Raw genomic sequence first — 13,554 nt, 5'->3', positions numbered from 1 at the left:
AATGATACCGAAACCAGCACTCCACAAAAGCAATTTGCAGAAATTTGTCTCCATTTCTTTGATTTCTCCTGTTCCACATGCACAACGCAGCGCGCAACAACGAGCAAAAATAGATCGTCCAAGAAAAGAATGAATCTTACTGGTTCTACATTTTTTGTAGCGATCTGAGAATATCACATTCTTCTCACAGTCTACAAGAATCACCGGCGAGCAATATTAAATTAAGTACACTTCGCATAACAGAGATTGCTCCGGTTTCAAATCATAAAAGAAAATGAAATTTCTGTAATTTGATGTTAAAGCTTAAAGCTAAAAAGTTCTAAAAATCCATAAGAAACTAGAAAACTGCTAAAAACGAGGGCGTTTCGACGTTACATAACGTCATTAGCGAGTCAAGAAATGAATGATAGAATTTAAAATAGGTGATTTGTTACGTTACCTCATCGCCATGTTGGTGGACGGAAACATCAGCTCCTTTTTGTTTATTGCGGCATTGTTATCTGTGTCTCTAGAGATTGGTTGCAAACCACCTATACCAAGATTCTGTGAATATGTTAACAGTTCCAAGGCACGTATTAATGTAAGCCAGGTGCTTAAGGCGGCCGCAAACGAAACACTGTTGTGGAAAACGGTGGAAACATTGTTTCCCGAAATGTTTCCTCGGCGCGCAAACGAGGAAACATTTGCTTTCTGAACAAATTCAAAAACATTTTTGCTTCCTGGGAAGCAAGTTGTGGTTCCGCAACAACGGTTCACCTGAGGCCGCAAACGAGGAAACATTTGCTTTGGCAAAAAAAATTCCGTTATTCTTATTCTATTATTCCTCTTCATTCCCCGATGGTAGTTTTGGTGGTAAGGATTCGCCTTCCGCCGAATTTCAGCTCATTTGCAATATGTGGGTAAATTAAGAACTTAGCTGAGCACGCTACATATGAAAATATCATATTGCGAAATATGACCCGTCAAGGTTTCGTAGCCTGACAAAACATCCAAGACCTCCAAGGCAAGTCTACGGCATTTTTAAAATTTGGTGGAAGTTGCATAATTGTGGTGGCTGAAAAAATTCGTTCGCACTAAAAATGGCTTCGCTGACAGATTCGCGTAGTGCGAACAGTATCCTACGAGCGGAGTCTCCTTCGATCTTCCTACAAAAATCGGGAAAAGGAAGGAGAGTCTACCAGCCGCCTCGACATTCTTTGATTTACGGCTCACCCAAACAAATGGATGAGTCAGTCCAGTTTCGACTTGTCAAGCCTGTTTTAAATTTGCGCATGATCAATTCCTATGAGTATTTCCTCCGTATGTCGGTTACAGAGACTAGTCCGGCACAAACGTATAAATTTTTCATTAAAAAATGAAATGGCAATTTGAAAGTACGACCTATCTTGCGTTTCCAAGGAAGTGATTCCTTGGTTGTCGAATGTTTGCCACAGTTGTTTTCATTTTGTGGTTTTGCGGTTACTGGTCACGCATGGCTGACACCCGAGTGCATTTGAATTTTTAACGCATGCTCAATACGAAACGTTGAGGCGGCTGGCACAATCTCCTTCCTCTTCCCGATTTTTCTAGAAGAACGAAGGAGATTCCGCTTGCAGGGTATGCGAACAGCAGGGCCTTTTAGTAAAACATCACGAGTAAAGAATGTCCCCAAGTTCTAGAGTTAATTATCGTGTTAGACTACAAATTAACGTTTCTCTTACCTTTATTTATACTACTCACAAAAACCAAAAACAAATGGGCAAAATAAAGACCGGCGTTCTTAACTGATTCTCAGCCAGGGTATGTTTTTAGTATGTTCTTAAAATTCTGGTCAATCTCAGCCTGAATGTTCTTATAAGAAAAAGTTCTTCTAAAAATTGAAGATTGTACAGATACTGTTAAACCAATATGTTACTTCATCATTTTGCTTGCGCTGTTATAAGCGTCATTTGAGCAGCAATCAAACCATGACAAAAATATGACGAGTAAAGGCGGGTATCGCAAGTAAGCAACAAAAGTAGGTTTTAAAAAACCTACTTGTGTTTGCGTTATCATTGTTTCTATAGTGTTTCTAATGACAGGTTAACTTTGTTTCCTTCAGCAGTCTCTTATTTTTAACAAAGATGTTCTCCCAGTCAGCACGGCTTCTTTACGCACTTTTCCAGACTAGGAAAGAAGCCACTCACAGAAAAAGAGAGTAAAACACGCTTTCTCTATCTGATCAAGGCTGGTGTATTTGAGAAACCTACCGGAAATATTGCGTCATGAAACGCAGCGTCAATATATAAACAAACGAGCATTTGGGGGCATCTATTTTGACTGATTTTTTTGATGAACAGCTTTATTAAGAAATTAGTATTAAGTAATAAACTCTTTAGTGACATCCATGGTTATCTTCCTTATTTGGGTAGAAACAAAAGATTGTAGGTTCAAACTAACTGAACACTGAATTCACATTCACAAACACGGAATACATTTAAAAATATATAATAAAGTTCGGTGAAAATGTTTCTTCTATTCTACGTCCATAAATTATTCACGATATGGAAAGTTTAGGGATTTAATTATTGCTAGCTTTGGCGTGAACTCTGTCAGGCGTGAGTTCACTGAACCCTAAAACCGCATATCTCCGAAATATGAAGTAACTTATGCCCCACTTCAAACATGTTTAGTTACACACGATTTCAAAGTGTTTTCATTTTAAATCATGTTTACTGACTTCTGTCGACTACGAATTTAGTACAGGTCAAAGTATGTGTTGAAACAAACCTGAATCTCATGGAAAAACCAGTCCTACATTTTTCTGTGACTTATTTTTATTTTGTTAAAGCCGGTTTAATTAAGCATGTCTTGTTGGTGTGAATCGGTTATTAGTCACGAGCAAATATAATTGGTGTCGGTAAACTTCCTAAACAACTGTTCTCGAATTGAAGAGAAAGTTCTTCGACAACTGACAGTACGGCTTGATGTTCTACCCTCACACGAATGAAATGAAGTGATTGCACAGATCTGCTCGTCCAAGAATGATATGACCAGATGACAGTCCAACAAAAACGGCACTCTACACACTAAATCGCCCAACAAACAATGCAGTAGAATCTTCCTCTGATTTCTTACACCTAAACAATCAAAGGAGAAGTTTAATTGTACAAGAACAATTAATTTCCAAACTGTGACAAACAGTTTCCTTGCTTGACCCTAAACTCCCTTCGATTCCTTTTAGAGCTCTAAAGAAAAGAACGCCCGATCGCAAGTTGTATTTTTCTCAAAAGCATCAGCTTTTTTTGTAAGCGATTGCTGAGAAACAAATAAGAAAAAGACTCATTAGATACCCTTTCCAATAAGCTCAAAGAAGAAACTCACTTCAGTTTTACAGAAACGTTCATCATTCTCAACAGCCTTCTTGCGAGATCTCCACCAGACATCTTTTCGTCTTCGTATCTGTTCCTTCACAAACATCCCTAATTTATACCTCCAAATCTTTAAAGATAGGAATATTAACACCCCACCGATGATACCGAAACCAGCACTCCACAAAAGCAATTTGCAGAAATTTGTCTCCATTTCTTTGATTTCTCCTGTCCCACATGCACAACGCAGCGCGCAACAACGAGTAAAAATAGATCGTCCAAGAAAACAATGAATCTTACTGGTTCTACATTCTTTTGTAGCGATCTGAGAATGTCACATTCTTCTCACAGTCTACAACAATCACCGGCGAGCAATATTAAATTAAGTACACTTCGCATAACAGAGATTGCTCCGGTTTCAAATCATAAAAGAAAATGAAATTTCTGTAATTTGATGTTAAAGCTTAAAGCTAAAAAGTTCTAAAAATCCATAAGAAACTAGAAAACTGCTAAAAACGAGGGCGTTTCGACGTTACATAACGTCATTAGCGAGTCAAGAAATGAATGATAGAATTTAAAATAGGTGATTTGTTACGTTACGTCTTCGCCATGTTGGTGGACGGAAACATCAGCTCCTTTTTGTTTATTGCGGCATTGTTATCTGTGTCTCTAGAGATTGGTTGCAAACCACCTATACCAAGATTCTGTGAATATGTTAACAGTTCCAAGGCACGTATTAATGTAAGCCAGGTGCTTAAGGCGGCCGCAAACGAAACACTGTTGTGGAAAACGGTGGAAACATTGTTCCCCGAAATGTTTCCTCGGCGCGCAAACGAGGAAACATTTGCTTTCTGAACAAATTCAAAAACATTTTTGCTTCCTGGGAAGCAAGTTGTGGTTCCGCAACAACGGTTCACCTGGGGCCGCAAACGGGGAAACATTTGCTTTGGCAAAAACATTCCGTTATTCTTATTCTATTATTCCTCTTCATTCCCCGATGGTAGTTTTGGTGGTAAGGATTCGCCTTCCGCCGAATTTCAGCTGATATGCAATATGTGGGTAAATAAAGAACTTAGCTGAGCACGCTACATATGAAAATATCATATTGCGAAATATGACCCGTCAAGGTTTCGTAGCCTGACAAAACATCCAAGACCTCCAAGGCAAGTCTACGGCATTTTTAAAATTTGGTGGCAGTTGCAAAATTGTGGTGGCTGAAAAAATTCGTTCGCACTAAAAATGGCTTCGTTGACAGATTCGCGTAGTGCGAACAGTATCCTACGAGCGGAGTCTCCTTCGATCTTCCTGCAAAAATCGGGAAAAGGAAGGAGAGTCTACCAGCCGCCTCGACATTCTTTGATTTACGGCTCACCCAAACAAATGCATGAGTCAGTCCAGTTTCGACTTGTCAAGCCTGCTTTTAAATTTGCGCACGATCAATTCCTATGAGTATTTCCTCCGTATGTCGGTTGCAGAGACTAGTCCGGCACAAACGTATAAATTTTTCATAAAAAAATGAAATGGCAATTTGAAAGTACGACCTATCTTGCGTTTCCAAGGAAGTGATTACTTGGTTGTCGAATGTTTGCCACAGTTGTTTTCATTTTGTGGTTTTGCGGTTACTGGTCACGCACGGCTGACACCCGATGCAATTCTTTTCGTCTTCGTATCTGTTCCTTCACAAACATCGCTAATTTATACTCCCAAATCTTTAAAGATAGGAAAGTCAACAACCCACCAATGATACCGAAACCAGCACTCCACAAAAGCAATTTGCAGAAATTTGTCCCCATTTGTTTGATCTCTCCTGTCCCACATGCACAACGCTGCGCCCAACGAGTAAAAATAGATCGTCCGAGAAAACCATGAATCTTACTGGTTCTACAATTGTTTGTAGCGATCTGAGAATATCACATTCCTCTCACAGTCTACAAGTTTAAATCACCGGCGAGCAATATTAAATTAAGTACACTTCGCATAACAGAGATTGCTCCGGTTTCAAATCATAAAAGAAAATGAAATTTCTGTAATTTGATGTTAAAGCTTAAAGCTAAAAAGTTCTAAAAATCCATAAGAAACTAGAAAACTGCTAAAAACGAGGCCGGTTTCGACGTTACATAACGTCATTAGCGAGTCAAGAAATGAATGATAGAATTTAAAATAGGTGATTTGTTACGTTACGTCATCGCCATGTTGGTGGACGGAAACATCAACTCCTTTTTGTTTATTGCGGCATTGTTATCTGTGTCTATAGAGATTGGTTGCAAACCACCTATACCAAGATTCTGTGAATATGTTAACAGTTCCAAGGCACGTATTAATGTAAGCCAGGTGCTTAAGGCGGCCGCAACCGAAACACTGTTGTGGAAAACGGTGGAAACATTGTTTCCCGAAACGTTTCCTCGGCGCGCAAACGAGGAAACATTTGTTTTCTGAACAAATTCAAAAACATTTTTGCTTCCTGGGAAGCAAGTTGTGGTTCCGCAACAACGGTTCACCTGGGGCCGCAAACCGGGAAACATTTGCTTTGGCAAAAAAAATTCCGTTATTCTTATTCTATTATTCCTCTTCATTCCCCGATGGTAGTTTTGGTGGTAAGGATTCGCCTTCCGCCGAATTTCAGCTGATATGCAATATGTGGGTAAATAAAGAACTTAGCTGAGCACGCTACATATGAAAATATCATATTGTGAAATATGACCCGTCAAGGTTTCGTAGCCTGACAAAACATCCAAGACCTCCAAGGCAAGTCTACGGCATTTTTAAAATTTGGTGGCAGTTGCAAAATTGTGGTGGCTGAAAAAATTCGTTCGCACTAAAAATGGCTTCGCTGACAGATTCGTGTAGTGCGAACAGTATCCTACGAGCGGAGTCTCCTTCGATCTTCCTACAAAAATCGGGAAAAGGAAGGAGAGTCTACCAGCCGCCTCGACATTCTTTGATTTACGGCTCACCCAAACAAATGGATGAGTCAGTCCAGTTTCGACTTGTCAAGCCTGCTTTTAAATTTGCGCATGATCAATTCCTATGAGTATTTCCTCCGTATGTCGGTTACAGAGACTAGTCCGGCACAAACGTATAAATTTTTCATTAAAAAATGAAATGGCAATTTGAAAGTACGACCTATCTTGCGTTTCCAAGGAAGTGATTACTTGGTTGTCGAATGTTTGCCACAGTTGTTTTCATTTTGTGGTTTTGCGGTTACTGGTCACGCACGGCTGACACCCGATGCAATTCTTTTCGTCTTCGTATCTGTTCCTTCACAAACATCCCTAATTTATACTCCCAAATCTTTAAAGATAGGAAAGTCAACAACCCACCAATGATACCGAAACCAGCACTCCACAAAAGCAATTTGCAGAAATTTGTCTCCATTTGTTTGATTTCTCCTGTCCTACATGCACAACGCTGCGCGCAACGAGTAAAAATAGATCGTCCGAGAAAACCATGAATCTTACTGGTTCTACAATTGTTTGTAGCGATCTCACAAAAAAGAAAATCGTCTCCCAATATCACAGTCTACATGAATCACGAGCAATATTAAATTAAGTACATTTGGCATAACAGAGATTGGTCCGGTTTCAAATCAGAAAATATATGAAATTTCTGTAATTTGATGTTAAAGCTTAAAGCTAAAAAGTTCTAAAAATCCATAGGAAACTAGAAAACTGCTAAAAACGAGGGCGTTTCGACGTTACATAACGTCATTAGCGAGTCAAGAAATGAATGATAGAATTTAAAATAGGTGGTTTGCCACGGTACGTCATCGCCGCCATGTTGGTGGACGAAACATCAGCTTCTTTTGTTCGTCCACCAGCAATTGTACATTGCGGCATTGTTATCTGTGTCTCTACAGATTGGTTGCAAACCACCCATACCAATATTCTGTGAATATGTTAACAGTTCCAAGGCACATATTAATGTAGGCCAGGAGTTAAGGCGGCCGCAAACGAAACATTGTTGTGGGAAACGGTGGAAACATTGTTTCCCGAAATGTTTCCTCGGCGCGCAAACGAGGAAACATTTGCTTTCTGAACAAATTCAAAAACATTTTTGCTTCCCGGGAAGCAAGTTGTGGTTCCGCAACAACGGTTCACCTGGGGCCGTAAACCGGGAAACATTTGCTTTGGCAAAAAAAATTCCGTTATTCTTATTCTATTATTCCTCTTCATTCCCCGATGGTAGTTTTGGTGGTAAGGATTCGCCTTCCGCCGAATTTCAGCTGATATGCAATATGTGGGTAAATAAAGAATTTAGCTGAGCACGCCACATATGAAACTAGATGCTTCTGTAAAGCATACACTGGCTTGCCTGTGGTACGTGCTACAGAAAATCAGAAGGCACTGAATTGTGTGGTATTGAAATACAGCATTCCAGTCTCTGAAGAATAACAAATAAAAGAGAAGCGAGAAACATTGGCTTCTGGGCTGACATGTTGATAATTTTCAAGTTCCCTCACAACTTCTTTTCACCACAAGTGTGCCCTATGAGCATCCGAAAATTTTGTAATACTAAACTTCACTGAAGTCAAGCCCTGTTTCGCGGGGTTAGTGTTGGGATGGGAGACCAAAACAATAAACCCCTCATGGCAAACAGAAACATCTGACCGAAAATACTATTAACGCTAACAAATGCGAACTCAGCAAGGTACAGATTCTGTTAGCTTGCTTTATGCAAAACAAATATTGATGAAAAAGCAAATAAATATTGATACACAGTTTTCAGAAAGAGCAGAAGGAAGTTTCTCGGACGGTCGATCGAGAATAAAATATTTACGACATGAAAACAACATTAATTTTGAACCGTGAATATAGAATATAAAAAGTTACGATCAGCGACAAACATTTTGAGAGATTTTTGCTACGTTCAAGTAAATTGCAAAATCGAAAGTGACATGGCCGGAATTCAGCGGGCGTCGTGATTAAGTTACCGCGGCATGTTTACTCGCCAAACAGTGAAGCATCTGTGTCAAATGATGGCAAGATACCGGGTTTTTGTAAGTTTCTTTTTCTGTCAAGTGTCAAGTTTGACAATGAAATGAGCGAAGTCAAAACAAAGATCACAATCGCCCAACTCTTGTTTATGCAAAGTCAAAATTTACTCTCCAAGACGCGTACGATGTTATTTATCACCAGGTAATTCCATCATTTTGGAAATAGCAGCTGCTTTATTATTCATCTGCGTCACAAGTTTTCACTGATTTTGGGCCTCATTTTGTTGAAACTCAAGCACGCTTCCAACAGGCCTGTGAACCCTTCCTGCTTACAGAGCAATACTAAAAAACTTCTCCCATATGACATTTGAACCTTAAGCTCAAAAATTCAATACACAACATGATATTATAATTCACAAAGGCAGAAAATACCACAGAATCCTTTTCCAGCGAAAATTTTATTGAAACAAACAACATATTTGCTCTTAGAGGCGAAAACCTCTTCCTATTTCATTGCGTGCGTGAAGACAAAAAACTCAATTGTGTCAAATTATCATGTACTTCAGGTAAATACTGCTCACTTTGATTTCGTCTCGACGGGCGATAGATTGTTGTCGAAGTCCAGTACTCGTCGCTTTTGAGATTCATGCCTAGTTTATCCAACTGACTTTCCATTATTGAGCTCCATAAGGGTAAATTTTGTTTAAGGATCCACTAAAACGCCATTCGCGTTGCATGACTTTCGACGCCATTACAGGCTAAGTTGATGATTCTACTGTGTCCACAAGAGAAATCTACGCAGTTCCACTACCCTCTCGATCCTAAGAAAATACGCGCAAAAGGCTCTATACACAAAGGCAACACTTACCAGGGGAGTGACAGGCAAGACTTTTACCGACACGGAAAAAAAAAACTAGATGCTTCTGTGAAGCATACACTGGCTTGCCTGTGGTACGTGCTACAGAAAATCAGAAGGCACTGAATTGTGTGGTATTGAAATACAGCATTCCAGTCTCTGAAGAATAACAAATAAAAGAGAAGCGAGAAACATTGGCTTTTGGGCTGACATGTTGATAATTTTCAAGTTCCCTCACAACTTCTTTTCACCACAAGTGTGCCCTATGAGCATCCGAAAATTTTGTAATACTAAACTTCACTGAAGTCAAGCCCTGTTTCGCGGGGTTAGTGTTGGGATGGGAGACCAAAACAATAAACCCCTCATGGCAAACAGAAACATCTGACCGAAAATACTATTAACGCTAACAAATGCGAACTCAGCAAGGTACAGATTCTGTTAGCGTGCTTTATGCAAAACAAATATTGATGAAAAAGCAAATAAATATTGATACACAGTTTTCAGAAAGAGCAGAAGGAAGTTTCCCGGATCGAGAATAAAATATTTACGACATGAAAACAACATTAATTTTGAACCTTGAATATAGATCGTTTTCATTGTCACGCAATAAAAAAAATAAATCAAAAACTATCCAGTGCAAAACGCTAAGAAATTGTTATCTTATAGAAGATAAAGAAATAAGACTCTTGTCCAAGTTTTAGGCCTCTGCGTTTCCCCAAACTTCAGATATTCGTCGAAATGTTTCGCAGAAATTTACAGAGCCCAGTATGAAAACGCCATATTGGTGTACCTCAGTGGTACACCAATATGGCGGCCGGAAAATAGTGTAAACATCTGGAACTGACTTTGGCTATCTAGGCGACTGATTATCACTACTGAAAAAACAAGCATTTACATAAGCACTTTTCCTAATGCTCTAACTTCTAAAAGGGCTCAAAATCATGAGATAAGTATATATTTTTCAACAAACTTGATCGTAGCTTTGTGTCACGCACCTACATAATCCGGAAATTCAAAATGCTCTGGTTTCCAAACGAAGCACGCTATTGAGCTGTGAAATTGTCAACAGATATAGATATGCCGCCTCTTATGCCTGATGAGGATAAAAACTTTGGTGGATCTTTAGTTTTAGATTTTGGAAGGTGATGACGTCACGTGAAAACGATCTATAGAATATAAAAAGTTACGATCAGCGACAAACATTTTGGGAGATTTTTGCTACGTTCAAGTAAATTGCAAAATCGAAAGTGACATGGCCGGAATTCAGCGGGCGCCGTGATTAAGTTACCGCGGCATGTTTACTCGCCAAACAGTGAAGCATCTGTGTCAAATGATGGCAAGATACCGGGTTTTTGTAAGTTTCTTTTTCTGTCAAGTGTTATAAAGTTTGACAATGAAATGAGCGAAGTCAAAACAAAGATCACAATCGCCCAACTCTTGTTTATGCAAAGTCAAAATTTACTCTCCAAGACGCGTACGACGTTATTTATCACCAGGTAATTCCATCATTTTGGAAATAGCAGCTACTTTATTATTCATCTGCGTCACAAGTTTTCACTGATTTTGGGCCTCATTTTGTTGAAACTCAAGCACGCTTCCAACAGGCCTGTGAACCCTTCCTGCTTACAGAGCAATACTAAAAAACTTCTCCCATATCACATTTGAACCTTAAGCTCGAAAATTCAATACACAACATGATATTATAATTCACAAAGGCAGAAAATACCACAGAATCCTTTTCCAGCGAAAATTTTATTGAAACAAACAACATATTTGCTCTTAGAGGCGAAAACCTCTTCCTATTTCATTGCGTGCGTGAAGACAAGAAACTCAATTGTGTCAAATTACCATGTACTTCAGGTAAATACTGCTCACTTTGATTTCGTCTCGACGGGCGATAGATTGTTGTCGAAGTCCAGTACTCGTCGCTTTTGAGATTCATGCCTAGTTTATCCAACTGACTTTCCATTATTGAGCTCCATAATGGTATATTTTGTTTAAGGACCCACTAAAACACCATTCGCGTTGCATGACTTTCGACGCCATTGCAGGCTAAGTTGATGATTCTACTGTGTCCACCAGAGAAATCTACGCAGTTCCACTACCCTCTCGATCCTAAGAAAATACGCGCAAAAGGTTCTATACACAAAGGCAACACTTACCAGGGGAGTGACAGGCAAGACTTTTACCGACACGGAAAAAAAAAAAAAAAAAAAGAAAACAAACAAACTAAACGTAGACCTCGACTGGGTTTGCCCATAGGCAACCCAGTAAATATCATATTGCGAAATATGACCCGTCAAGGTTTCGTAGCCTGACAAAACATCCAAGACCTCCAAGGCAAGTCTACGGCATTTTTAAAATTTGGTGGCAGTTGCAAAATTGTGGTGCCTGAAAAAATTCGTTCGCACTAAAAATGGCTTCGCTGACAGATTCGTGTAGTGCGAACAGTATCCTACGAGCGGAGTCTCCTTCGATCTTCCTACAAAAATCGGGAAAAGGAAGGAGAGTCTACCAGCCGCCTCGACATTCTTTGATTTACGGCTCACCCAAACAAATGGATGAGTCAGTCCAGTTTCGACTTGTCAAGCCTGCTTTTAAATTTGCGCATGATCAATTCCTATGAGTATTTCCTCCGTATGTCGGTTGCAGAGACTAGTCCGGCACAAACGTATAAATTTTTCATAAAAAAATGAAATGGCAATTTGAAAGTACGACCTATCTTGCGTTTCCAAGGAAGTGATTACTTGGTTGTCGAATGTTTGCCACAGTTGTTTTCATTTTGTGGTTTTGCGGTTACTGGTCACGCACGGCTGACGATGCATTTGAATTTTTAACGCATGCTCAACTCACCATCCATTCCTCTTCCCGATTTTTCTAGAAGACCGAAGGAGATTCCGCTTGGTAGAGGTCCAGCGCTGGACTAGAAACCCCCTTGCTCGGTTGCGCTCTACCCCTGAAGATTCGCAGCCATTTACGAGCCTAATGGTGTCGCAGTCAGCTTGTCTTTATCCTTGGGATTTTTGGATTTGCCTCGTGGAACTGGTGTTTCATATTCCATGGGATTTCTTTAGTTTTTTCCATATATTTTTTAAGAACGAAGATTTTAGTGTAAAGATTTTTCATCTTTATTATTCCCATTTTTAAGAACGAATAATTTTCATGGTCAAATATTTATTAATCCCTCCTACTTGATTTAGTTTTTCGTACATGTACTATCTGACTGTTTCTGAGATTATATTTTTAATTTCACACAGAGTTTGTTTCTTTCGTTAATCTTATTGTGGGGTTGAGAGTTTGCTTTGTGAACATCTCCCCCTCATTTTACAGACTAACCATAACTTTTGTCTATGATTTTCCCTCAACTCACCATCCACACACACACTATTCCCCAAAACTACCTACTGATTAATGAATGTTTTAGTTAGTAGAGAGAAACCCCTTCTTGTAAGGCGGATTCTTCTATAAACACCAACTAAGACAGCCACAAAGGTTACTAGGTTATCTGCTGCATCATGTATTCATATTAAACAAAAACCCCTAGATGTATCTACCAGCAGGGATACACCATCAGTCCTAGTTCAACACTTTGTTGGCCTTGGTGTTCACACTTCACATTACTATGCACACAGATACAATTTAAGTTTTATTTTTCTAACTCATTAACTTGATACTAACTCAGAGGCAGCTTTGATAGTTCCTTGTCATCATTATTATCATTTTGATTCAATAAATTCTGAACCTATTTATGTTTTTTATAGGATTACGTAGGGCGATGTAATTTTTCAGTTTTTTAGCTTTAAAATTTAGGGGATTTTTTCCTGGATCCAACCAGAACAGGTAGTTTTGACACCTGATAGGGTTTTTTTCAATGATCTATCCAAAAGAACGAATAATCTATACACCTGATCGGGTTTTTTTCCAGGATTCATCCAAGGAACGAATGATTTATCCATGCTTGACGGGATTTTTTCCTGGCTCCATCCAAAAGAACGAATGATTTTACTGCCGCAGTACACCCTAGATCAGAAGCTATACAATCTCACTTATGCTTCCAATTTTTTCTGGGTCATTGCCTTTTTTAGCCTTCAATTTCGTACTAGTATTTTAAATTGCTTTGGGCATTCCAGGATCCATGTTTTGTCATACTGGTTCCCAGATCTACTCTTTCCCACATCTCGCACCCAGGCCATGTGTACAGTTTGGGTCGTATTTGAATTCTCTTGTCGCAAGCCAGGCTGACGTGTGCAGGGTACTTTGCAAAATTTTGGAGCAAAGGGAAATTTTTGCCAGCTTTTTCTTCCATGTAAGTAACAAGGAATCCTTTTTTTCTTTATTTTATTTTTTAATTAAACTATAATTTTGCTTCAGAACGTCCATGATACACATGATGAGTTGTGTTTTTGGTAAGAGTTACTTTCTAGTTTTAGTTAATC

The 13,554-nt window shown here is 39.2% G+C and overlaps 1 protein-coding gene across 5 annotated transcripts in view; it reads right to left on the bottom strand.

The window, feature by feature from the left end:
• The window catches only part of LOC137970667 (uncharacterized), a 49,506-nt gene that overhangs the window by 9,440 nt on the left and 26,512 nt on the right, over positions 1-13,554 (bottom strand). Inside the window, exons 8-9 of one of the 5 annotated variants that reach the window (XM_068817190.1) lie at positions 3,930-4,020; positions 1,381-3,098 (exon numbers count right to left, since the gene is read on the bottom strand). The exons of 3 other annotated variants lie outside the window; for them this stretch is intronic. In XM_068817190.1, coding sequence (XP_068673291.1) covers positions 3,041-3,098; positions 3,930-4,020 — 149 coding nt within the window. In that variant the 3' untranslated portion in view covers positions 1,381-3,040. Of the gene's footprint in view, positions 1-1,380; positions 3,099-3,929; positions 4,034-13,554 lie in introns of those variants that run through there. One more of the 5 variants, XR_011116844.1, reaches the window with a different exon arrangement.

Source organism: Montipora foliosa, chromosome 9 (assembly GCF_036669935.1).
Source record: "Montipora foliosa isolate CH-2021 chromosome 9, ASM3666993v2, whole genome shotgun sequence".
NCBI classification, from domain to species: Eukaryota; Metazoa; Cnidaria; class Anthozoa; order Scleractinia; family Acroporidae; genus Montipora; species Montipora foliosa.
Note: the sequence above shows the minus strand (reverse complement) of the source record. Positions and strands in the feature narration are given on the sequence as shown.